The sequence below is a fragment of the Oryzias latipes genome, chromosome 6, assembly GCF_002234675.1.
Source record: "Oryzias latipes chromosome 6, ASM223467v1".
In the NCBI taxonomy this organism is placed as follows: Eukaryota; Metazoa; Chordata; class Actinopteri; order Beloniformes; family Adrianichthyidae; genus Oryzias; species Oryzias latipes.
In genome coordinates, this window is record NC_019864.2 from 2,335,817 (window position 1) to 2,363,705 (window position 27,889).

At 40.6% G+C, this 27,889-nt stretch overlaps 1 protein-coding gene across 3 annotated transcripts; it reads left to right on the forward strand.

Annotated features, from left to right (window-relative positions):
* Positions 1-4: 4 nt before the first annotated feature.
* Positions 5-24,149, forward strand: tmtc3 (transmembrane and tetratricopeptide repeat containing 3). 3 transcript variants are annotated; one of them, XM_004086274.4, is made up of 14 exons: positions 5-80; positions 747-960; positions 1,145-1,363; positions 5,830-5,929; positions 7,123-7,238; positions 7,665-7,837; positions 9,490-9,742; positions 12,125-12,273; positions 14,132-14,252; positions 14,573-14,684; positions 17,636-17,739; positions 18,661-18,830; positions 19,115-19,341; positions 21,774-24,149. In XM_004086274.4, exons 2-14 carry the CDS (start codon positions 772-774, stop codon positions 22,637-22,639), a joined length of 2,799 nt encoding a protein of 932 aa, XP_004086322.1. In that variant the 5' UTR covers positions 5-80; positions 747-771; the 3' UTR covers positions 22,640-24,149. The 3 variants fall into 3 exon arrangements, with proteins under 3 accessions (XP_004086322.1, XP_023811236.1, XP_023811237.1); XM_023955468.1 differs by having other exon boundaries at positions 74-175; XM_023955469.1 differs by lacking the exon at positions 5-80 and adding an exon at positions 164-184.
* Positions 24,150-27,889: the final 3,740 nt, after the last annotated feature.

A 27,889-nucleotide genomic window follows, 5' to 3' on the forward strand; every position in this document is an offset into this window, starting at 1 on the left:
CCGCCTTCGGCTAGTTTTGAACGTGCGCGTTCACCTTTGAACCGGAAGAAGAGGTAGTTGGGATTCAGCTACGCTAGCAGGTACTCACAGCTACATTTGGATTAATCCTGCTCTTCTGTTCTGGGATATCTCAGTGTTTTGTGTGGGGTTTGCTGATGCTGTCGTCTGCTCTGGTGTAAGCTAGGTGACACAAATCGGAGTGTTTTGCAGTAACATTGAAATGCACGCAGATGCTTTCGAACGCAGCCTGGAATCAAGCTAGTTAGCCTTAGCTACCTGTCTGTGGAAGTATCTACTCTTATGACAAGTTACAGCAGATTGTTTTATCTTCTTTGTTTGTCAGTGTTTATGATAAACATTGCTATTAAATATTGATAGCAAAATGGGTTTCATTTGTTTCGCTTGCTTCACATGCAACGTTTCCCTTATGTCACCTGGACTACTGTGTGTCTAGCAGAACCAGAAAGTACTAGTAGTTGTTTATTATTTTGGGGGGTTCTTGAATTATTAACGGCGTTGTTGTTATTCAGTTGCATATATTAAAAGGGGTAGAAACCGGGGTGTTTTGCTTGGTAAGTAAATTGTTTAGTTTAGAGTTAAATTTGAACAGGTTGCACTGCAGCAGCTGCACTTTGACATCTAGTAACCTTTGGTCGCTTAGTTTGACCCGCATTTAAATTAAGCGGTTTCCATAATGGTTTATTAATTCCCCATAAATGATCAGTCCCGTTTGCTCTCCTTTGCAGTGATCAATGACGGCTTTTGTCAGAAATGGCTTTCGTGTCGTGGAAGGAGATTGTTCTTTTGACTGGACTGGTGGCGGGATGCTACTGGAACAGTCTGTCATGTGGGTTTGTGTTTGATGATGTCTCTGCCATCCTGGACAACAAGGACCTCCGGCCCGCAACCCCTCTTCACAACCTTTTTCTTAATGACTTTTGGGGAACACCTATGACTGAGGTAATGACTACATTTTAATGCCCTTTTAATCATGTTGCGCAAATACACGCTATCCTTGATGTTTGTATTGTTCTGCTCTGTTATATGAAACCAAGAATAGGAACTCCTTTCCACCATGTTTGAGTTTAAATGAAAAAAGGTAAACTTTCATCTGACAGTCATTGCCACCTGTGTCCCGTTGCAGGAGCGAAGCCACAAGTCTTACAGACCCCTGACAGTACTCACATTCCGACTGAACTACCTCTTCAGTGAGCTCAGTGCAGCTTCCTACCACCTGCTCAATATCATTTTACACGCTGCTGTGTGCGTTCTCTTCCTGCGTGTTTGCCGACTGTTCCTGGACAAGACCTCCGGTTTGGTGGCGGCTTTGCTGTTTGCTGTTCACCCCATCCACACGGAGGCTGTAAGTCTTTCTTAAGGTTTCAAAAATATTTGTTTCTGCAATAGCTTTTAAAGTTGTCTGAAATGGGGTTTAAGTCTCCTACTGTGTAATAATTTTGCGTTTTGGTTTGTCGACGTATTGTCTGAAGATGAATCTGTGAAAAACTGTTGTTTCTGGCAGCATCTGAATGACCCGTGTTGAGCTTCATTGTTGGTTAAATTTAGGCAGACCTGGCAAATTCCAAGTCTTCATCAAACAATGAAATCACTGGAGAGTTTTGGTGCAAGAGCCACTATTGCAAAGTCATACTTAGAAATAGAGCATACACTATAAATATTTATAACACGTGGGGCTCCGTTAACATCTACTCACTTGTTTTGTTGTTGAGTTAACTATCTCGTGCTGACGACTTATTTTATTAACGCTCTGACAGTAAACCTGTGTGTTAAACCCTGTCTGTCATGGCATTCTATCTTCAACCAATGCGCCCTCCTTTCCTTTGTGAGCGGTGATCACGCTTTATATAAGCATTCCACAATGAGATTAGTCATTACAAATGGTTTTTTTAGATTACAATGTTCTCTTATTTATTGCAGAAGTTATGTTCCAAAGTTGGCTGTTAACCAGTTGGAAGCCAACTTAACACAATCCGCTGTAAAATAAAAAATGCAGCGTACAAAATTACTGAAAAAACTCTGTGAAACAGCGAGACCGTAAATGGGATACAGTGAGGAAACACGACTTCCTCGTATGCAAGGCACGGATTGTTCATTTCTAATCACTGTTGATTTTTGACACATTCAAATCCTTTGAAATCTGTTTCTCTTTTGTGCTTGTTTCACAATGTAGAATTAGCAGTACATTTGTAATCATCTTATCAAAGACTACGAGTTCCTAGTTAAGCTTCTTTAACCCAATTGGAAACGACAAACGTCTTCTATATTGTGTCTTATTTTAATACTAACTCATTTACCTTCATTGGTAAACGTTTTTTCTGACCAATTAAGACGTGTAATGCAACCTTTTAAACGGAGCTAAAGCGATGCGCTGTCGGCAGAAAAACAAAGAGAACATTCTGCTTCCTTCATTGGAGTACTACAATTACACAGCAACAGCCCTTTTCCTGGTCTTCGCTAATCTTACAGGCTCTTAGACTTCTTGAATGAGAACAATTTGCCTCACAAATGAGCCCTTAGAGTTAGTCCATCAAATGCTCTTGGTGTTATCACGGTCTGGAATCTGGCTCTGAACGGGTCATTTGTTTTTCAGTTATGTCCCAAGTACTGAAAGTCTCTTCATGATCAGTCTGTACAAAGAATCCCTGTGTTTGTCCCCTCGTTCCTCAGTGTTGTCTGTGGAAGTCTGTTAAAATGGAGTTTCTTTTTCCCATCTGAATCTCTGATGATCTAACACCAACTGTTGAATGTTCATTTATGTCTGAAGGGTCTAAAGTAGCATCAGAGGGAATGTTGGAAAGCGTCGTCTCTGCTCCATGCAGATGGACACATAGACGTCTGGCTCGTTCAGTAAAACTGATCTAAGTGTAGGCAGCCTGTCCTCTATTTAGTTGAGTTACATTTGATGGGCTGTTAAGACAAAGTAAGAAGGTTAAAGTAAGGTTGTGTATCTTTCCCTCTTACCATTTAAATATGTGCTTCAGGAATTGATGCATAAAAGACTCAACAAACTTTGAGATGATTCGATGGTCAGATTCTTTTACCTGAATGGATTGAATCTAGACATTTATGTTTTTTTTGGCCTTTAAAACTATAAATGGAAATGCATGGCTTTTAAGGACCCAGTTCATCTTCTGATCTACTATTAGAGAGTTCCCGGTGGTCTCTTCAGTGGGATTATGCCATTTTCAGGGTAAATCAAAAATCTTGTAGTTTTCTATTACATAACTTCTGCAGAGCGGCAGTACATGAGTTCACTAGAAATTTGCCTCCGAGTTGTGACTGTTGGCGTAGAGCAACCGTGCCCCCACTTCCCATCACCTATCTGTTTTACATACCGGTACTTTCCCCCTAGCATGTTCCAACAGCATTTTTTGTCTGCTCCCGATTCACAACACATTGAAAAGAAAATAGTGGGAGATGCCATTTTAAGCTACACTGTCTTTATACAAGTCCTTCATTGTTAGAAAAATGCTACCAGAACACGTTCAAAACACATAAAACCAGATTTTCATTGGAATGGAACCTTGACAGGGAGAATTATTTTCTTTTTTCTTTGTAGCACTTTATATTTCAAGCAACAAAACAAATCGTCTAAAGGTCATTTGGGGTTTTTAGACTGTCTTGTTCTTTGGTTTGATAAAAATGTGTCTCATTAATACATTTAGGTATTGTTTGCAGTGTTGTGAAAAAAGGATTATCATGTGTTTTAGGCCTGCACAATAAATCTCAAATTTATTGTTATCGCGATATCAAGCTGTGCAATATCGCAAAAGATGGTGAAAATTGCAATAGATGGTTAGCTAAAATATGCTAAAACAATTTTATGCCACTTGAAGTATTTAACGTTGTTGACCAATCGGATGGAGTCTTTTTATTTTGGATGCTGGCCTCTATGTAGACTAGGGTTAGGTCATTTAAATGAATGGAAATGATGTTATTGGTTGTTTTGCTATTTGTTCATGTATCACAAGTCCATATCATCATCCCAATATTGACCACTAATATTGGGAGTTTTCCTCATGTCGCGCAGCCCTCATAGATTTAGTGCACACAACATACGTGGTTCACCTTCAGCCAACTGTGTTTGACCTGACTTGATAGAAGCAAGCTTGTGATTGGACGTTTTTCAGTTGTTTTAATGTTCTTTAAAGGTTGTCTTTTTAATGTGTATTTTTGTACTTATTTATTTCTGTTTAAATTCACTTTATCACTTTGCCCTCTGTGAATGCCACCTTTTCTGCTGTTTGTATTTGTGAATGTTTTTGTTTGCTGCCGATTACGGTACATTTATCCCCATCGTGGTGTAATTAAAGTTTATCCATCTATTGAAACGCAAAAAGGCAAATTTAGTAGTGATAAAAACAGACAATTTGACAAAGTTTGACAGAAACCGATTACAGTATTTTCTTCCTGATCGATTTTATGCCCGTTTCCCATGTTATCTTGTTTGTATCCGTTGTTTTTAACTGATACTACTGTTACTCATAGCACTAGATCGGTTTTTCCATACATGTCTGTATCCTTTAGATCCCTACTTACATGATGCATGTTGATCCCTTTTGTTCAAAGCTGCTGCCCCTCTTCTTATGCATTAAGTCCTGAGGACCACACAGCAGATGTGATTGGCTGTTCTATAGTGGGACTTTGGTCTTCGTCTTGTATTGCTGGTTTTCTGGGTAGAATTCCGAGCACGGTTGCTTCCACATGAGGGCAGTCATCATTTAGATAATTGACAGATGGAGCTGTCAGTGACTTCCTTCTATAGACGTGTCAGAAGGGCTTTACATCTGTTGAGGTGATTTTAGCCGAACACTTGTTTTTACAGCTGCGTTTTCGGGGGCTTAGATCCGTGAAGACTCTTCACTTCGTTGTAAACAATGTCTGTGACTTTTTACAAATGTCTGTGTTTTTTCTGTCTATACAGACTACTGTGTGATGAAATGTGTTACTCCACTTTATTCACTGACAGTTTCAACATGTGAAGTATTTATTTTCCGTGGGTGTTTTGAAATCTGAAAGGAAGCTGGCAAAACAAAACAAAAAAGTTGCAGGGCTCTTTTTGATTCTAGTAATTTTTTTGACTCAAGTGAAGTATTTTGTCATTTTATTTGACATATTATGATATAAAAAAATACATGTGTTCCTAAACAGTTCCTAAAAATAGATTAAGAGCTAACTATGCCCCGGTGCAAAATCTCTGTGCTCATAATAAAACGCGATTTTTACTAATTCTACTGGAATTGCTGGAATTTCCAAACAAATATTTCTGTTTAAGTGATCATCAGCTAATGCAAACAGCAAACCTCTTCCAGATTGATGCTTGGTTGGCTTTTTGTTAAATGTGTCAGTTTGCAAACATTTTTTGCAGTGATTTGCTGCTGGCCCCCAAATATTTCATACGAAAATGAAGGGCCAGTCTGAACTCCAGCTTTTTACTGTGAGAGATGATTTGGTTATAGAAAAGATTCAGGACATTTACAGATTAGGCCGGAAAAAGACTGTTCACCGGGCCGACCTGAAGATCTGACCATGCAGAAATTGCAACCAGTCAGAAAGCCACATGTCAGACTCTGAAGTTCTCCTTTCGCAATTTAACTGTGAATGACTTGACCATGGATTTGAACTCACGACCTTCCAGTCTTGGGGTGGACACTCCCACAAGGCCATTGAGTTGTCCTCTAGGTACATGTTCTGTACACAATGCATGCTGCGTGATCACTATGATGTCATGCTGGGAATGAAGCTACGCTGTTTTCGATAGCATTGGGTGAGTGGTCATCCTGATGGCTGTGGCTTTTTTCTCATTAGGTCACTGGAGTGGTTGGTAGAGCTGAACTTCTGTCCTCCATTTTTCTTCTGGCTGCTTTCTTGTCGTACACAAAGTCAACAGGTGCAGATCATTCTATTGGTAAGAGAAATCTTGTAACTTGAAGAATTTGTCTTTCATTGTTTAAAGCTCCCGTGTTTCATTTAAGTGAGCTACCTGCGTCCTGATGTTTTCTTTGATACTGTAAAGGGCAACAAAGTGATTGTACATGTTTCTAGTGAGGCTGCACTTGCATGCTTTCGCAGGCTTGCCTTCTGTAATTTTGTGGTGTGTTTTTCACAGTATTAATGTTTTGTTCCACGCTTCTACCTGAGTTGTGTGTACATAGAAATGATCATTTTATGGCAAAGGCTATCCAGAAAAAACCAAAGCCTTAAGATTTTTACAGCTAGATCTTTAAACTGGTCACTTTGAGATTTTGCTGTACAGGAAAAGGTCTCCACTTGCTCTAAATGGAGGAAGAGACACAATAAAGTCCCGTTATTTATTTGAAAGAAGTTAAGGAGTGGCAAAGCCTTCAATTGTGACCATGCCATAAGACGTGTGGTTTAGATCGCCCGATATTGGCTGTAAGAAGATCCTCCCTAAATTTGACATCACCATTTTAGGTCAAACATGAAAAGGACAAATTTTAAAGTCCCTCTCCGATCATCTTTTGATTTATTATAAGGGTTTTCCCAGTTGTGTATCAATTAGGATTGCGACATTTTTAGGCAAAATCAAAAAACCTTTGTTGGTTCTCAGGACATAGTTTCTGTAGAGCGGGAGGGGTTCATTTGGAACTCCCCTCTAATTCACCTCTTCACCACTTTCTGTCCCATCATCACCTTCAGACAAACGGATCCAATCATGTCTTCATTTTCCTCGTCTGATCTGGCATTTGGCTCCAACTGTACGGCTGGACAGCTCCAATGTTGCTCGCCGTTTTGGTTGCTCCACTAATGTTAGCGTAGTGTTAGGGGGGGCCCAGGGCGAGTTTCTAATGAACTCCTGCCGCTCTGCAGAAACTATGTCCAAGAAAACAACAAAGGTTTTTTTGATTTTTGCCTAAAAATGTCCTAATCACAATTAAAAGACCACTGAGAACAGATCAAAAGACGAGAATTTAAAGGACGTAGATGGAAAACGCTTAAATAAGACACTTGCATTCCTGATGGGAATTTATGTAATTTTTAATTTCTGCTTGTTGCGTTCAGCTGAAATAATGTTCAACAACGTGTTTTCATTTATAAAAACCCTGATCTAAAGCATTTCTTTGTTTTTCTGTCTTGCAGTGTGGACTCCCATCGCTCTTACTGTGGTGCTGGTGGCTGCAGCAACACTATGCAAGGAGCAGGGCATCACAGTGGTCGGCATCTGTTGTGTTTATGAAGTGTTTATTGCACAAGGGGTATGGTTCCAATCAGAATTGTTGTTTTGTAGACAAGAAAAACAAAGAATGAATTTCTTTTTGTGTTTGATGAAATAATCTGCATCCATTCTTTTGATGAAGACTGCTTCGGACTGGAGTTCAGAAAGGTTTCAATGTCCGGAGAAAAAGCCAGAATAAAACTCTAATCTGAGATTATTCATGGCTGCAGATTTCCATCAGGACAGTTTACCCTCCCAGAAAAGGGGAGGGGGTGTATTGCAGCTCCTCTCAAGTAACTCATAAAACAAGCAAACAATCGCTAATTTTTTTCTTTCCTTTGTTTTCTATTGACTTATTTTGAACTAATAAAAACATTGCATGAACAGAAGTATAAGGATAAATGACCATATGCAAAGTTGGTCTTACCTTTTGACTTGGCCTTACTCTGTTTTTGCTGCCTTCCAGTTCACATTACCCATGCTGATGGACACTCTGCGGCAAATCCTGAGAGGTAAAGATGGTTTCCCATACGCTGTCCTGCAAACTCTGCTGAAGCTCATCGTCCTCATCATCAGCACTCTGCTGCTCGTCATAATCAGAGTTCAGGTCATTCAGTCCCAGCTTCCTGTCTTCACGAGGTGAGCAGACTTTACAGCAGAATGGGGCTGAAATTACATCCCAGACATTCTTTGTTGCAATTGGTAAAAAAAAATATCAGCATGAAAAAACTTGAATGTTCTTGAAATCCTGACTTGTCAGGATTACGAAAACTCATCGTGTTTATGTGGTTTATTTGTTTCGGCTGTTCAGATGTGAAACCGTACTTTAGTCTTCTGCTGCCTTTAGATGTGACTGTTGTTGTTGCATTACAAATGATTTATTGCTTATCCTCTAATGCCGTCCATGTTAATAATGTTAGACCACGAAAGGTGAAATTTGTTAGGGCAAGGGAACACTGAACATTCTGTTTTAAGTATAATACTGTATATGAAATCATCAGATTAATCTTCATTGTATACATTTGTTTGTTTTTTTATAAACCAAATGCACAGCTTCTGGCTACCTATGTGTGGCCATGCAACAGGAGTTTAAAAAAACAACAACAAAATAAATAACACTCAGAAGCTAAGATGGCTGTGAGTTATGACGGAGTCAACAGAACAAAAACCATTTCATTGATTAAAAAGGCGATGGTCAAACCTTCTGTTGGGCAAACATATCTGCAGCAGCTTTTTCAAAGAAAAAAAGCCAAATGTGACATTTTTTGGCCTGACTTTTTTTCCATTGTGGTTTTTGATCATAAGCCAAGCATTTACTCCATCCTCCAGAAACTCTTTTCTAAACAGTCTGAATTGTCAGCACACAGTGGGGCGTTATGTAAATCCATTTCTAATTTGGTTTTAGATAAAATGAAAATGGCAGCTCTTCGTTTGCCCCAATACTTAATACAGAAAATGATTCATTGTTTAAAGTTCAGTTTATTTGTAGAAGAACTCTGTCAACTCTGAAATCTCTAGACTTGGTGTCTAATTGGTAATAGTTCTCAGTGGTTTAAATACTTATTGGGTTCAACCTAGTTAAAAATTGTCTGCACAAGATTCAAGCTAATGATATTTGAGCGTGAAGATAAAATTCCAGACAATTAGCTAGGGTAGGATAATCCTCTTGCAGTAATCCTAAAGCCGTCTCCAGATTTCCCGTCAGAGCTCTAGCCTCCAGCTATAACAGTGCCACACATCGAGGCGGGAGTTTGTCGCTGAGTGGATTTGAAAAACAAGTTCCAAACTAAATTGTAGATTGGAGCATTTAGACACAATAAAGGAAAGAAACTAATAGACAGCTGTAAGCATTTCATGATATCAAAAGCACAACAGAAAAAAGCTTCTTGATACGCAAATGAGTTATTTTACGGTAGATGTGCTGTTTTTAGGATTGCTGGTCATTTTATTACTCGTCGCACAGTTCAAGGTAAAAGTGTCTCTTTTTTAAATTGGTTAAATTTGATCTAAATCTAAACAAAGAAAAAAGCACACAAACTATGTAGTTCTGGGTATTCTCCACAGGAGTCTAAGCTAACTCGGTTTGCCAGGATTAGTCTTAGAGGCCCAACATGTTAAACAAACCCCAGTGTCTTTGATTTAAAACGGGGAAAAAAGTGTAGCAAGAAGGGGCACTGATAAGTCAAGCTGACTGACATTTATGTTCTGTCCCAACATTGTATAGCTTTGGTACAACCTTTTGTTTTACTTGTTTCACGCCTGTCCTAATATTTAACTTTATCATCTTCCAGGTTCGACAACCCAGCAGCCGTCAGCTCCACTCCCTCTAGACAACTGACGTTCAACTATCTCCTTCCTGTGAACGCTTGGCTTTTACTGAACCCTTCAGAGCTCTGCTGTGACTGGACGATGGGCACCATTCCCCTGGTCGACTCGGTTCTAGACCTCCGGAACCTGGCCACCCTGGCGTTCTACGTTTTACTGGGACTGCTTGCCCACCACGGCCTTCGCTATAGACACAACTCTGCCAAGGCTGTCGTGATGGTGAGAGGACAAAAACAAAGAAAAGCTCTACATTGAGTATGATAGGGTGACAGAGATGAAGCATTCATAGTCTTCCTCAGTTTGGCAAACCATGGACTGATGATCTATGGTGGAAGCATTTTAGTCATCAACCTTAACATCTTTATTGTTTTGTTAATGAAAAAAAAATCCCAAAGTCGTTCCTGAAAAGCTTTATACAGAATAAAACTGAAAGTCAATCAATAAAAATGTGTTTGCTGAAGTACAAGTACAGCTGATCCAAATACTTGAGGATTTTATGGTTCAATTAGCTGATACTTTCTGAAGCCATCGCATTATTTCTTTAAAGTTCTGGTGGTATTCAGTTTGTATCCAAACACTGAATGATGACCGTGCAACCCCCCCACTCATTGATGAAACGTAGTCTTTTGTCTTGTGACAAATTAAAAACACAACTCACAGACTTTAAAAGCTTCATAACGTGTTGGCACGGGAGTTGATCCTTGCGAGTGCTTCAGCTTTTTGGGTATCCAGGCCCATGGAGGGTCGTAGAGGAAAGCCACTGCATCTTAAAAGGAGCACAGCTGTGTCTTGCAGTTCCCTTGAGGTTCATAAAGCCCCCCTCAAATGGCATGTACCATTATCGTGCATGTGAGAAGTGTATTTTAAAATAGTCAAACAGCTAATGGTAGTTCCACGCACTTGTGGTGTACGGTTGATGAGGTCGTACAGTGTCATTACTCAGCATTCTAGTCCTTAGTGAGGTGAGACAGCTGGCTCCTTACTGAGTGCTACATGCACGGGGTGTGCAGGTGATACACAAGTCCTGGTAAGATGTCCACACAAACTACGCTCTGGCTGCCTAATTTCCTCATTTCCTTCAGTCTGGCTGCACACACGGAGCTTGCAGGGAATGTGCACGTATCCCGTGAACAGGACCAACGGGCTCCTTAGAATTTGATGTGGTAGAAAAACTGAAAAATCTATATGATGTGCCAGCGTCTCCCCTACTTCACCCTTCCTTCCCCTTGGTGTTGTTTAAGCGTTTGCTACGACCTGTCACTGTAGAAATAAGGTGCATGTACATTTCTTGTGATTGATGCTGGCGTCCATAGTCCCCGGTTATGTCAGGTTATAAAGTTAGTCATAATTCCGTTTGGGATAGCTCAGTTTATTAGCAATACATTTCACTTTAGGGAAAGGGAAGCAGATTACTTAAAATGTTGATTAAATACTTAATTTTTCTGTTCTGTTCATACCTTTTACTGTGAATAGAAATGCTGGGAGATTTAGGTATATTCATTTAATTGTAGGAAGATTAGGAATTCCAAAATGCTGGAACCTTAATGCAATACTTTGAGCCTTATTCCTTTGTAATAATGAAGCACAGTATACAAGCTATTGTGAATAATTTTAATTAGCTCTTTTTAAGTAATCTGTCCATTTAGCCTGGCCTAACAAGTGACAAGGGTATTTTGGAAAAGTAAAATTCTTCATAACACCATAAAAAACTCTATTTGACAAGGAAGATCATGCATGAGTAAACTGGAATGTATTTTAATCCTAATAATATATTAAAACTCTGCAAACAAAACCTCAATAAATGAGATATTGTGAATAAAGGCAGTCCAATAGAATAAGTGCAGATGCAATCCATTACTTATTAGTGATATTTATTACTGAGATTTGAAATAGTTTTTTGGTTTAAAGTATTTTTTATGTCTTTCATTTATTCTTTTTTATGCTTTAAACTTGTTAACGTTTTTCTTCTTCTGTGAAAATGATTGTTCACTACTGTCATCTCTTTACACTGACTGGCTTAACAGTGTCAGTTATTTCAGTGAAAGAAAGCGGCATCACCAAAACCTCCCATGACAGAGGTTCTAACCAGCGGACATTGACTCAGCTCTTCTACTTCAGACTAGATCAGCTCACAGCTGTTCAGTCAGCAAGCTATCCGTTAAAGATGTGCGGCCCGTGATTCTTTGCGTAAATGCGGTGCTGTGTCCATGTAAACGAGCTATTGGACATGCATTATTTTCCAAGAATTATAACACAATGCAACACATGGGGATCAAATGACAAAGTTTGTGCAACAGTCCTCCTGTTTTAAATAAATACATTTCAAATAGCTTATCTTTGCATCATGCTGGGAAGGCTTTAACATCAAAAATATGTTTTTATTTTACAATCAGTGTCTTAAAAAATGAAAAATATTGTCTAAAGTGTAGATTTTCTAGATGCACAGAAGATAAACTGGCAGTTTACTCTGTCATAACTGTAGCTTATGTTGCTTATGTGTAATATGTCAGATCAAAACTTAAATGTGACATATTGTGTGCTCTGTTATTTGCATTTGTCACAAAGTTTTAAGAAAAACCTGTCTTTGGTCTCTCGTTCTAGGCTTTGTCCTTCATGGTCCTGCCGTTTATTCCAGCGTGTAACCTCTTCTTTCCGGTTGGTTTCGTTGTGGCTGAAAGAGTTCTTTATGTGCCCAGTATGGGATTCTGTGTTCTTATTGCACACGGGTTCAAGATCGTCTCAAATATAGGGTAAGTACTTCAAAGAAGGAATAATTCTAAACCTTGTACATACATACAACGGTACAAAAAAAACACCTTTTTCCCGCTGGCATGAACAAATGGCATTTTGCCTTTGTTTCCCCCCGTTTCTCAATTTTAGTTGCCTAACTTCTACCTGCTCTTCTTCCCATGGATGCTATTAAGAAAGGGTTGTTTTGGTTGTACTCTTTAATTTCTCACCCACTTCAGTTTTTCGTTTGGGTCCAACAAGCAGCATTTCTGAGTGAGCCTGATTTCTGTACCAAGTGTCAAGTAAAAAAAGTAAAAAGGAGGCTGATGTGGATTTGAGTCTCACAGCCTTAATAGACTACTTTAATAAAGCTTTTTGAGGCCAAATATACAAATTGGTACTTGATCCATTCCACCAGAATGGTCGATTTGATCAGTTAAGTTAAGACCAATGCTCACAGATTTCATAACATGGTTACAATGGATTTATCAAAAATGAATCCTGCTGGCGAGTGCACTTGTACTACAATATAAACATCCTACACTGTAAGAACTCAATCTGCAGAAGGTAAAAACACCCTTCTTTCAAGAAAAATGTCTTATTTTCTGTTTTGCTGGAATCAGATAAATATTTCAACTGTAAAATAATCTTAGTTTGAAAAAAACGTGTCTTAATGATTAGAATTTATTTTGGATTAAAATAGGAGATTTTCTTTCCCCATTGGCAGATTTTGTTCTGCTTATTCAAAGAAAATCTCCTAATTTTAAATTTCTTAAGATGCCTGTTTTTGCAGTGTACATTTATTTAACACACACAAGCTTAAGTGTTAATGTCTTTTTGCATAATCAAAACAGACGTATAGTTCATCTTTTAATGAGGATTTCCGGTAATCAATGTATCGATTTGTGTTTCTACAATCAAACTAGATCGATCTGTGTAAGGTAAGTTGTTAATCAAATCAAATCAAACAAACCAATCCCTTTAAAAAAATTCTATTTCGATTGAGGCATGGTAGGTTTATTTTGCTTTAACGAGAAAAACAACCGAGTGACGTCACAGCGGACACGCGTATGATGTCATTAAAACAGATCAGTCCATCATTCCAGTCCAATGTGTGGACAGACTTTGAATAAAGTCATGTGACCATCCAGTGTCTAGAATGTTCTAAGAATGTTCCCTTTGGATTCTTTGGATGTGGAAAAACAACAGCGGTGAACTTTAGGAAACTAATGTGTGAATGGATTTGACATTCATTCTAGTTTACTTGTTGGTTTGGACACAGATTTCATTTATACTTGATGATCTGGAAGAAATGAAAGGAATCTGGAAAACTTCAGCTGAACTGTTCAGTAGCAGGAACTTCTGTCTGAGTCTCACTGGTTGAAGTTTGGGATAAAGATGTTCTGGATCCATTTTAGGTCAGTGGATTGGATTGTTCAAAATGAACCAAAATCAACTAGGAATCATATCAGCAGCCACAAATTATGACATAAATCAAATCGTTGTTGAAATGACACGCTACACCCCTATTTTATTTTTTTAAACATCCCAACCAGAGACACAACGAACCCGCTGTAGCCCAATCTATCATTGAGTGTAACAACAGCTGGAACCTCCTCTCCCATCTTCAGTGGACGATAGACCCTCCCTCCCGTCCACCGAGGTCCACTGACCATTCGATCAGTTCTTCATCAATCATGTTGACACAGAAACTGTTTTCAACACACGTGCCATACTGCATAACAATTGACAAAGGCCGCTGACAGCTGAATGGAGGAGGTGTGAAAACTTGGTCAGTGTTGTGCACATGTGAAGTCTTGGCTCATTTCATATTGTCAAATCAATCTAAGTTGACAGCCTTTTTACTTGTTTCTACAGACAAATGAAGAAGATTTCCTGGCTGATGATCGGAGTGTTGTTAACCACTCATGCGGTGAAAACATTCAACAGAAACTGGGACTGGGAGTCAGAATACACTCTGTTCACGTCTGCTCTGAAGGTAAAACGGATTAACTGACACCTTTTTCCTTAGAGTAATTACAAAAGCTATCAAGTAGTTTCTGTCTGCGTATAAGTACCCCAAAGCAAAAGCATACTTTAATCATTATTATATAAAAAAAGGGATATTTGTATAGCCCCTGCGACAGACCGGCATCCTGTCCAGGGTTTAGGTTTCGCCCAACCGCTGCCAGGACAGGCTCTGCAACCCCTGTGACCCCCAAAAAAGATTCAGCGGGTTAAGAAAATGGATGGATTTTTGTAAAGCTTTGGCAGAAGAGAAAATACTAATTACTTTATTAATACTGTTTGTTATTTCAGGTTAACAAGAATAATGCCAAATTGTGGAACAATGTTGGGCATGCTCTAGAGAACCAGAACAGTTACGAAAGAGCTCTGAGGTATTTCCTTCAGGCCACCCGTGTCCAGCCAGGTGAGACAAAAAAACGTTTGCTTTTTTTCAGGTAATGGGATAAAAATGAAACACATTTTTTAACCCTCAAGCGACCAAGCTATTTTACTGACTGTAATGACAGAGTGGGGTCATTTATGACCCCATTGTGCTCTGTTCAGGGGTCCTTATTATGAATGGCTGTTTGGGGGGTTTATCATACCGAAACTACTCCCTGTGTTTAGGACAGGTTTTTTTATAATGATCTGATGTAATTTGTGTTTGCTAATAAAACTTTGATTGCAAGAACAACATAACATTTATTTAGACAGTCCTTGTTCCAACTTGCAGAAGGATCATTTTTTTGCCAACCTAAATGAAAACATAAATTATTAACGAAGAGGAGTTTGAGTAGAAATATTGTATTCATCCTACTCAGAACATGGAACAGAACACATATTGAGGTGCTGCAGGGACATCATGGTCAGATTCTATATCAGAATGGTCTGACATCTCAGAGATATGATCATCATTGACTCGTCTGCATCAATGGAGCTGTTTTCATCATCACTTTGGGCTTGAAGTATTGGTCTCAATGCTTCAGCAGCTGTAAATCTTGCTAGCCTAGGTCTGTTGGCCATGGTTCACTGCAATACAATATAAAGTATTGATTAGAAGTGAAACAATTTAATAAAGTTGAAAAACCAATGTTTAAAAAATATTCATAAATGACCCCACAAGAGTTTGTGATGTCTACGCCACACAAATTGCCTGATCCCTGGAAAAAAACTATGAAACTGTGTAGAATTAGTAGACGGACAAACTCATGGTAGGAAAAAAAATTAAGATCTGGCACCTTAAATGATATGGCTCATAAATGACCCCACCCGGTCGCTTGGGGGTTAAATAACAAGCAGGGTGTGTTGTCTTGTTTTTCTTGTGTTTGCCATTGTGCCCATTAAGTTTTTTTTTTTGTTTTCTCTGTGAGAAGTTGTCGCTGCAGCATGAGGAAGTTTCTGCCCTTTTCAAATCCAAACACTAAATCCTGTCGTGCGGAAACAAAATAATCAATTGATATTATCTGAGAAGTTATGTGAACAAATGACACATTCTAGATTGGATCTAGACTCTCCTCGTCTTAGTTCCTCGTTTAGGGCTAAAACAAATCGTCAGCATTTTCTGCTTGAAACTAATTTTACTTTATAATTTGGCAACTTAATTTAAACAGCCATCGGAAGACTTTTATTTATTCAAATGTTGTGTTTTATTGTGCAATATTCAAACCAAATTGTTGTAGGGGTAGGAACAAAAAACGGATTCCATCGAGATTTCGTTGTTTTTGTTTCCTGTACTGTGTACGTTGAAGCAGCTTCCTCCTGACAGGAAAACTCCTTCACGCTAAACCCAAGACATTGACGTTGGATGATCTAAATCATAATCTAAGACAGAAAACAGCTAAACAACTGCTGGAAGGCCGAGTGAAGGTCGTAAGTTTCTGTTGTTGGAAAAATGGAGCTGGTGACGTGAGATGTGTTAACGTGCCTGATGCGAGTGCAAGTGAGAGAAATAGAAGGTTTCAGTGTAACTGGAGGATCCTGCACCGTAACCCTTGTGCTATCCTAGGCCCTTTAACATTGGGAGTTGGGTCATTTAGACCCACTAGACAGTGCTCTGAACCTTTTTTCTTCAATGATTTGTGATCTTCACTGGTGTCCATGGATTACATGAAATCTTTCCACCTTTATCCACCTTTGTCATGGTAGGGAGAACACGTTAATGGAAGGGGGGGGGGGTCATCTAAGATATGCTATGCTATGTTCGTGGGACTCCAGAGACACCAGCAGCTTCAAATATGTGCTTGCTGATTTGTAAGGGCATTTTAGCTGCAGCTCTCTTAATCCGATGTCTTAGTCTGGCAGAAATCTTCCTCAGTCTGCCTTTATCTGTGTGGCCTGTGAATTAAATTTGAACTCTCGTAATAGTACTATGATCACGCTTACGTTTTCATGAAATATCCAAGGTTTTCACACCCTGTCCAAGGCATTTAACGATTCCACACTGTTTTAGCAGCAGAGAGATCCTTTGTCTTTCCCATATTGCTTTAAAATGTTGGTCTGCTTAATAATGTGGAATTTCCTGTAGTAGTTTTTCCTTTAATTGATTCACCTGACAAACTAATGATTACAGGTGTCGGAGATTGATGTCAGTGATCCAAAGAGCTCCGAGACACACAATCACCCATGAGTTTGATTGGAAATCAAAGAATTTTACCTTTTTGACACTTAAATACAATTTGCATGAACAACAGACGGGTCTCTTTTTTATGTGTGACATATTTCAGTCTTTTAGAGCTGTCAGGAATCCTGTCATTACTTAACATGCGTGTTTTGGTTGGTTTGCTCCCCACGAGTCTTTTCCCAAGATTACCACAGTAAAGACATGAGCCCAGTAAAGATTTCCTGCAGTACAGATCAGGCACCAATTCAACTTACTCCTATCTGACGTGCTTCCATGTCTCTCAACTTTTCCTCCCCAAACTTTTGGAAAAAGCTTGAACTAAAATGTTTGTTTTCTACTGGCTTCTGCTGTATCGTGGTTCCCCGTGGTTCATGGTTCACTTTTTGCAGCACTTGATTTTCCTTTTTTAACACAATGCATCGTTTTCTGTGCCCTGATTGACTGTAGGCCATCTCAACCTCCTCCATGCTGTGTTTCCTGTACAGAATGCATTGTTTTACTTAAATCTTTCATCGCTAACAGATCTTTCTCATTCTTTAATACTGGACTTACTTGTCTCTGAAGGAGTGAACTTGGAGAGTTTAAACAAAGGATAAAAATGTTCATGCCAAGTGTGTGGTGAGGAGCTTTAACAGCCTTAAAACATCTGTAATCCTGCAGGATAGTCGTGGAAGGCAACCCCCAAGATACATGAAGGAACTCATGCTGAAAGAGTCACTCAAATCTTCTCATTCTTACTTTTTATACTGTTTCAGATGATATAGGCGCTCACATGAATGTTGGAAGAACCTACAAGAACTTGAACCGCTCCAAAGAGGCAGAAGAAGCTTACCTGGTTGCCAAATCCTTAATGCCACAGGTAATTATGTAATTTGGTCTACAGTCACATAAATCAACCAAATCATTAAGTTGAGCCTAACCTCTTCCTTTCTGTCCATATGTGAATCATCACTTTTACTGGTACTCTCATTGTATAGATCCAGATTTCATGTATTGTCCTCTGCACAGCTTTCACTGGCACACCAAACGGGTCTCAGTGCCATCCATGGTTGACCGCGGAGCAGCTGGTTCAAAAGTGTTCCTTAATGTCAAAAGAAAAGAGCACTTTTATTCCACTCGTCCTCGTTGCAATGACGATAAAGGACATTCATTCATGGACCCAATCAGTGTTTCTGTTTCACATTTGTTCTTGTAGCCAAGATCAACAAAGGTTTGAGTCAGTTCCTTATAAAGTGTTCCTTTGGGTGGCTTTAGCAGAACCCCTCAGGGTTTGTGACTCCTGGGATTGCCCTTCTGGTGTGTGTTTAAGTCTGTGTGTTTTTGTTGCATTTGTGTGGGGCAATAACCTTTTACTGTGTTGTTGAAGCAGATCATTGAAACATGTCTTTACCCGCCCTGTTTTTTAGGGATGACTCCGCCCGTGTTGTGGCACGAAGTGGCTCAGATTCAATCAGGATGTTTTTTTAACTGAATGAAAGTGTTTTGCTTACCTCGTATGTCTATGGCTCCTGGAGCTGAGTTCATCTTGATGCAGCCCTGAAATAATTAGGATTGACAAAAGTTCGGTTTGGTTTTATCCCAATGAACATCCAGACTTATTGTACCTAGACTCAAACTGGCAGTTTACTTATTTAAAGCAAAGTCAAAAACCCAGTGCAACAGTCTGCACAGTAAAAATGAAAAACAACATTCCAGGTCTATGATTATTTCATAATTGCTGATGGTTTTATCCGTTAATTGAATGTGTTTAAAACAATGTTTTTTTGTTGATGTCTGTCAGGTTATCCCTGGTAAAAAGTATGCAACACGCGTGGCCCCCAACCATCTCAATGTTTACATAAACCTTGCCAACTTGATTCGGGCCAACGACTCCCGGCTGGAAGAGGCCGACCAGCTCTACAGGCAAGCCATCAGCATGAGACCAGACTTCAAACAAGCCTACATCAGCAGGCAAGATGAGCGGAATTGTTCACAGGTCTAATTAAGGCCTTCATAAAATGCACATGAAGTCCTGGAATGGGATTTCCTCCTTATGTTGGCGACCTTTTGAAAGTTTCAACTAACACAAGATTCTATTGTTTTTTTATTTTTTTTTAATTGTGGCTTCTGAACACCCCCCCCCCCCCCCCCCTTGCATTATGACATCCTAGTTCTACAACAAGTTTGACCCTTCCAGGATGGTGAGCGGTTATTGGGAAAGTAGACCAACTGACTCTGCGTGTGTTCTGACACAGAGGGGAGCTGCTCCTAAAAATGAACAAGCTGACAGACGCTCGGGATGCCTACCTCAGAGCCTTGGAGCTGGATCGCAACAACGCAGATCTGTGGTACAACCTGGCTATTGTCAACATTGAGATGAAGGAGCCAGCTGAGGCGCTGAAGAACTTCAACCACGCCTTAGAGCTCAGCCCTCGCCACAAGCTGGCTCTCTTCAACTCAGCACTGCTCATGCAGGAATCTGGTGAGTTCTAGAGGGACCTGGCTGCAGGCGACAAGATGGCGTCTGACATCATCGGCCGGAAGTGAAAATGATCTAACTTTACGTTGTTTTATCGCTCAATCGCAGTTCACCTTTCACAGTCTCACAGTCACAGATTTTTTTTTTCAGTGCATTTTTGCATGCCTTCTATCCGTCGCCGCATGTCTCCCGCACAGGATGCGTGCAGCTTTCCCTCGATCGCAATCACATTTTGACAAGGATAGAAAATGTGTAGTGTGGAGTTTTACAGCCTTAAAACATCTGTAATCCTGCTTTGTGTATTTTACATATTGCAGGTTATTTTTAGAACGTAACCCTCCGGATAATAGGAGGGCGGAAAAACGCCTTTAACCCCTTACTCCTCGTATCATCCTTTGAGGGCCGCAAACCCAAAACAGCTATCCGTTCCCAAAACTTGCTATTAAACCAGAGGAAATCCAAGTCGTGCCCGTCGTCTTTGGAACGCCCTCCTTTTGTCTTTTTGACAGATTGACTCGGTTGAGAGTTTGAAAATACAGGTCATGACGTTTTTAATCAGAAAAGCTTTTAGTTGATTTCAAACTGTTACTGTGACCTAATCTTTGTTTTAACTTGTCCCATGAATGGGATGATTGTTCTAATTCCTGTTTCTGTATTCTGTTTGATTGGATACTCTCTTTTACCGTTATGATGCACTTTGTGATTTTATCTGAGAAAGGTGCCAAACATTTACTTACTTGCATTGGAATGTCTGCACCAATCCAAACATACACGAGTCCCCAAGTCTTTTGTTTTTCCACATCCTCTTTATGGGACATTTGTTTCGGGGTAAAGCCTTTCAGCTGATGGAAGCCAAATATACATGGCGTTTCATGGCTGCCATAAAGTGAAAGGGCGTAAAGACAACTGAGCGGCTGTATTCAGGAACTGAGTGAGGAACCGTACAACCACACAACTGAGCCACCCCGTATTTTACATCTGCACGCCTGCGATCCTAACCGAGCGGTGGTCCGCCGCGGTCAGTTCCCCTTTGCGCCCTCACCAGGATTTGCGCGCAGTGTTAAGGGGCGTTTTTCTCACTTGGGGGGCGGAAACCTTTCTGTGTTAAAGCGCCAAAAGGAGCTAATCTTTGCTGTTTGCCATCTATGACATCATTAACCTTCAGCATTTTATTTTTATAGATAAAGGAAAACACCAATAAAATGAAATTTCACTGCTTATATTTAAGTACGTTTAGCTGTAAAGCATCCATGTCCCACCACATAACTAGCTTCAGACTGCTACTCTTGCCAGTTGGCAGCAACAGTTAATGCGTGTTTGTTTTAAATTAAAAGCTTTGACTGCATTCTAGCACAGGTAAAATAATTAGAATCTGAATGACACACAACCCCATTAACAGAAACAGTAATAGTCGTTTGACTTAAGAGTCCAGTGAAAGTAAAATCATGCTTCTACGTCTCTTACTTGTATGTGGCTTTGTGAGCACGACTCAAGGAAGTAACCTTCTTTTACCTTTGGGGTGTAACCAGCCACCTGAAATGTGTCCGTTATGAAGAAATGAAGCCTGTGTGCCAGCTTTCTATCAGCTCATGTTTTCTTTTCAGTGTCAAGTCTGGTTTACCAGGAAGTGAAGGCATTTAATGGTAGCTTTTTTGTTTGAAATTAAGCCTACAGGCTCGTCCAAGTTTATGTTTTAAGTCACTCACACTCAAGAAAGCAGCAGGGCTGGATTTTTCTGCATGGGCTCCTGCTGGGTTTAGATCTGGAATGTTTTGAGGGTTTTCTTTTGTAGTTCTCATCATAAAAAAAAGGAAAAACAGTATTTGAAAATTATCTTTCACAGAAGTTTGATACAAACAGATCCAAACTGCTAAAAAAACCACACCGTATTTTCTGCACTGGATTATAAGGCCCACCGTCAATTCATGTTTTTTTTTTACTCTTAGAAATATTTAGTCATATTAAAGGTGCATTCACCAAAACAAGAGTCAGAAATAAGTCTGTCAGTCGGTCAGACTTTATCAACTGTGTTCACAGTCACTCTAAAACTTGTTTGTAACACGTTAGCCGTGTTAGAAGGGTTAGCTGTGTTGTCATGGAAACAATACTTAACTCCCAACCTCCTTGCAACATGTAAAAAAACAGACTGATTTTGCCAAAACAAAGGTTACTAAGACAACACTAACTCCCAGCCTTGTTAGTAACACATAAATCTTTTTTTTAAAAACAGTCTGACGTGGCTACATTTCAGCTGTGTTGGCGTGTTTGCAATAACACCCAACCACACATTTTGACGGAGCGCCGTGTACCTCTCAAAATCGCTTCAACATTAGTACGACTTGATCCATAGATAAGTGTTTGTATTATAAGGCGCGCTGTCGTTTTTTTGGAGTAATTACTTAACTGGTCTAAATATTTAACCTTGTTGGTTGCAGGTGAGCCAAAATTCTGGCCTGAGGCCAACCGACGCTTCCTGATGTATGTGGAGGAAGAGCCAAACGATGCCAATGGCTACTTCAACCTGGGCATGCTCGCCATGGACGCCAATGAAAACACTGCAGCTGAGCGTTGGATGCGTAAAGCCATCAGCCTGCAGGCCGGCTTCCGCAGTGCCCTTTTCAACCTGGCATTACTGTACTCGCAGACCAAACGAGAGACGGACGCTCTGCCGGTGCTGGACGAGCTGTTGCAGCACCATCCCGAGCACATCAAAGGCCTGATCCTGAAGGGGGACATCCTCATGAACCACAAAAAGGACACCAGAGGAGCTAAAACCTGTTTTGAGCGCATTTTGAGCATGGATCCCACCAACGTCCAAGGCAAGCACAACTTATGTGTCGTCTACTTTGAAGAGCGAGACCTACCCCGGGCTGAGCGTTGCTTAGAGGAAACTCTGGCTCTGGCACCAAACGAGGAGTATGTGCGCCGCCACTTGAGTATTGTACGCAATAAGATGGCTGCCATGAGCGCAGCAGGACACGCTCTTTCTTCAGAAAAGGGAGCGTCGGTCTCCTCCGCTAAGGAGGAAAAGCCACAGGGCGTGAAGGAAGCGGCTGACGAGACTGCTGTGGGTGCAAAGGAAGGGAGGAGCGCCGAGGCTGTTGGAAAGGCAGCAAAGGGGGAGAAGAATGCGCGGAAATCCTCCGGTGGGGCGGCAGACCACTCAGAGCCTTCAGATGGTAGCCAGTCGGGCGAGAGAACTACAGCCAAGTCCACTAAAGATATAAAAGATATTGAAGAAAAAAGGGCAGCCGCCCTGAAGAGACTAGAGGAGATTGAGCGTATATTAAGTAACGATTGACAAATCTTTACGTTTTATGTGACTATTTTACAGAGCTGTTCAATGCCCGTAAACCTGCTTAGAAATGTGTATTTCTAATTCATTTCTTTTTTTGTCTTTACTGTGTTAAGACTGGCAGGGAGGCTGCTGGATGTTCGCCGGTGGTTTTGAACACTAGAGGGGAGGGAGTTTTGCTTTTGACTTTTTCATAAGAAGCACAAACCAGATTGGGATCACACCTTGAAAGACAAATATCACCATCTGAGTTTGGATGTTGCATATCTGCAGTGGAAGGGATTGTTTGCCATGTGTACTTATTGTTTGTCACTGGATTTTATTCTTGTCTAAACAACATGTGAGTCTCTCTACTGATGTTGTTTTTAAAAATGGAATGATTGTTTAGTGAACAATTCTAGGAAACGACACGTTGCCTGGATTTCCTCTAGACAGCAGTTTGAGGCTGTAAATAACCCCCCCCCCCCTCCACCTGACCAGCCTACCTTCCATTATAGCGGTTGATATGTATGGACTTCATTTTGAACGGTGTTATTTCACTGCAGCCCTCTTTGGTGGTTTCTGCATATGGCTTGGACCATTTGTTTTACAAGACTGTAACGATGACGCCGCCTTCCTAACACTAAATGTTTTCCCACTGGAAAGCTCCTTCCTTCTCACTGAGCTCTCCGTCGTCGCACTCCAAAATGTCCTGTCTTACTGTATCTGAAGCAACTTTCTACTTTTTATAGCAAGCTTTATATTCTGGTGTCTCCATTGAAAACTGTTTTTTTCTTGATCAAAAATACATTTATCTACTCACTTAAAAAAAGTTGAGTTTATTCATTAAAATGTAAGTTTTCAAACTTTAAAGTTTCTCCTGCTTGTTTTTTCCTAAGACGTTTGTTTTCTTTTTCTGATCATAAATCTTTTACAGTTGTTTGGGCTTTCAACCTTTTCTCTGCAGTGAAGAAGAGCAGACAAGATGGCCAAAGCATTTTCTGCTCTACAGCCATCAATGACACCCCTGGTAGTCATAACCTTTGCATAAGCCACCATGTCATTTTGGCAGGGAGACCGTCTGGACACTCAAATTCATATAAATTAGGCAGAATGCAAGCTGCTGGTCATGTCTTCAGAGCTCCCATGACCCTCCGCTTTTTTTCTTCCCCTCCACATTTGTTCCAAGCAGATGACCCACTGCAGTTCTCAGTAGAGGATCCACACAAAGGCTGATTTCTGTACGTTAGGGGTTTCAGAGGTACTAAGCAGTTTTGCTCTGCGTCGACTTCTACTGGGCCTGAAAACCTTTTGCAGGTAGATTTTCAGACTTTTCTACCCAGTTTTATTTATTACTTTTATACTTCATGTATGACTAATTCTAGAAATGTGCACATATATGTATTTAAGACTTGTGGTGGTAAATTTTCATTTCCTTTGGATGGTGTTTTTTTTTCTTCACATTTCAGAAACGTTTTTTCTTTCAAATATTCAATGTTGATGTTAAATCCTGACCATTAAAGTTTGGGAAAGTGGAGTTTGTTTGATTTCTTGTTCCGTTTTGATTGACTGTGCCTTTTCGGTTTTGTTTATTTCCATGAATGCACGGGCTGTGCCCATTGCATATTTGATGTAAGTCATATGCTCTTTATGGCTTCATATTTAAAAAGATATTTATTAAATGGATTTCTGTTTTGAAGGGATTCTATATTAAAAACAACCATTCACAACAAGACACTATGCAGTCCTTCCATGGAGTTTGCTCAGTCATGATCAGACATTTATCTGTTGATTAAAGGCTCTCGGATTTATTTGATCTTATTTCAGCCACTTTAAAAAATGATATCACATAAACTAAATTGTTTGACTGAAATATCTTAATAAGAGCTAAGCTGAAATAATGCTGCGAAATGTGGGTGTAACGTTTCATTTTAACGATTTGATTCATAGCACAGTTAGTGGTTGACGATGCCATTCATAGTTAGTGTTGGTTTATTTTGAATGATCCCACTGAGTGATCTAGAATGGATCCAGAACATCTTTATCCCAAACTCCAACCAGTGAGAGAAAAACCTGCTACTGAACAGCACAGGTGAGGTTTTCCAGATTCCCTTTATTCCTTCAAGATAATCAAGTGTAGATTAAATGTGTGTCCAAACAAACAAGTGAACTAGAATGAATGTCAAATCCATTCACATTTTAGTTTCCTAAAGTTCAGTCCACTGTTGTTTCTCCACATCTAAAGGGAACATTCTTAGAACATTCTAGCTCTGTACGGTTACGTGTCTTTATTCAAAGTGTTTCCACACGTTGGACCGGAATGATGGACTGATCACTTTTTGCTGACATCACGTGTGTGTTGTCTGCTGTGATGCACTTGGTTGTTTTTGCATTTAAAATAAAGTAAATTCTATCGTACCTCAATGTAAATGGTGTTTTACAATATTGATATGATTGATTTATATAATTTTGAAACAATTCTCCGATTATAGGTTGATTCATGTAACAACTTGCCTCAGACAGATCGATCTGGTTGGAAAATTCAATTTTCGTTGAAAGCCATTTAATGATTGTTTACGGCCTTTCACGGTAATGTACATTTGCAGTTATGAGTGAATTAGGATTCCAAACACTCTGATGGTGTGGGAAACTGAAATGTTATCAATCAGTATGGTACCACACATTAAATACTGATTTCCTCCGTCCATTTTCAGAACCAGCTGAATCCTCTTTTGGGGTCACCGGGTTGCTGGAGCCAACATAGCTGCTGTTGAGCAAAGGCAGAGTACACACTAGAAACACACATATTCACCAAGAGGCAATTTACAGACATCAATTAACCCATGAAGCATGTTTTTGGACTGTGGGAGGAAACTGTGGCGCTCAGAGAAAACCCAAGCATGCATGACTAGAACATGCAAACAGAACCTTCACGCTGCATGTGAGGTGAGAATGCTAACCACTAAGCTACTGTGTAGCCCTGTAATGACTTCCATTCAGCTGTTTATTCAAGCTTTTATTCTACGTTAACACTGGGCTCGGCAACTTACAGTCAAGAGACCACTTTAATTCAAAAGTCTATGTAAAACACATGCATGCGCTTGTCGGGACAATTTTTGGGCTCTACATACAAAATATGTGGCCATTTAACACGCTTTGAAAGTTACACCAGGTACAACTTTGACCAGTCGAGGACTTGGACTTGGTACTGATGTATGGGAACCTTTTTTTACTTCATAGAAGTACCAACTGTTTGACCATTGATCATGGAGGAGAAGTTAGTAATTGCAGTTTGTGCCTGGCCAGAATTTTATGACACCAGGGGCCTCATTTATAAACGTTGCGTACGCACAAAAGAAGGCGTACGCCACTCTCTACGCAATAGTTGAGATTTATAAAAAGCAAACTTGACGGGAAAATGTGCGGTCCTCCACGCAAGCTCTGACCCAGGCGTACGCACAAAAACGGGTGAAATGAGAAACGGCGACACCGTCGGCAGATGGAAGAAACACGTGAAAGTGACAGTGTGTGCCAAATCGTGCTGGCATGTGCTGTGCTACACAATGTGGCACAGCTTAAAAACGTGCCTCTACCCCCTGGCGCTGATTGCTGTGTTGGCCCCGACCCTGAACCCCATCCCCACGCATTTGAGCCATTTGCTGCTGCTGTGCGCCAGCGTTTGGAAGTGATGCGTCGCTTATAAAGAAAAAGAGGTGTGGAAAATATTATTTATTTAAGAATTCCCTCATCGTGCAGTTTATTTCAGTCAGGGCGATCTTGATTTCGCCCAACTCCTTGGCCACCTCTCTGATTGAACTACTGACTTCCCTCTGCATTTCAAGGACTGCATCGGTGAGGACACGCCCACTGCTGGAGGGTTGAGAGCCGCGTGCCGTGGAGACGCTGGGGCCAGACGGCTGCTCAGCTGCAGCATCGTAACCACTGGCCCCGCTGGAACACCCAGCAACTAAAATAAAATTGTTCTATATTAATAAACTGTAATTGTGTAGCCTGCATACATGTGACTTGACTGCATTCATTTTAATTATTTCTCTTACCTGTGTCAGCCTGACCCTGGCGCGTCGGCGTCCCCTCCGTCTCAGTCAGGTGACTGAGGCGGAGGAGGACGCCGATAAGGGGGACTTAATAGGGATTCCCCAATAATAGCGGCCAGTTTCTCATCAAGAAGGGTCTGCTCCGGTCCCCACCCCCCCACGTGGCGGACACACTCTGCCGATGCAGCGCTAGACGTTTTTTTGCCTCGACTTTGATGTCCGATCATTTCTTTCATTTCTTTTTTATTTCGGCCACGGTCCGAGGTTGTGAGGCTACAGCATTTACGGCGTCTGCCACCGTTTGCCGCTCACGTGCCTTTTTGGCATTAGTAATGCCCACACTGTGCCCTCCAAACAACGTTTTATCCTCTTTTCCACCTCGCCAACGATAACTTCTACTTCACATTGAGTGAAGTTACGTTTTTTTGATTTCCTCTCTGTGTTTGCCATGATTTAGCAAGCCATGAATATTCATTTGTGGGCGTTTCACGGACTATTTATGGGCAACTATGGGCGTGTCATGTAGCCGCAAAAAGCTGCGCTGCATTTAGAATCGGTTGTGATTTATAAAGGGAAAGATGCGTAGGATCTGCGTGCGCACGGTTTAATAAATCCGAATATTTCTGTGCGTACGCACGTCCTATGTTTCATCCGTACGCCACTTCTGACGCAAATCCTACGCAAAGTTTTATAAATGAGGCCCCAGGTCTTTTATATATTGGAATAGAGCTGTGAAAGAAAAAGCCTGGAACAAGATTCCCCAAATTTACATTGCTTCCACATTTAACAAAAAGCCTCTTCCATCCATAGGTACATGAGCTAGTATTGGGTTGCAACAGTCCAGTGTGAACATTCATTTTCATTAATTCATTTTCTATTCCGTTTTTCCCTTTTGGGGTCACGGGGCTGCTGGAGCCTATCCCGGCCACTTATGGGCGAAGGCAGGGGACAACCTGGACAGTTCGCCAGTCTGTCGCAGGGTAGAATGTCCTCAATCACACACTCACTGTCACACTCACACCTAGGGACAATTTAGATTAACCAATCAACCTATTTTTGGACGGTGGGAGGAAGCTGGAGGCCCCAGAGAAAACCCACGCATGCACGGGGGGAACATGCAAACTCCACACAGAAAGGACCCCCATTGATGTTCTGTTTCCGGTCCCCCACCCGGGACTTGAACCAGGGGCCTTCTTGCTGTGAGGCAAGAGTGCTAACCACT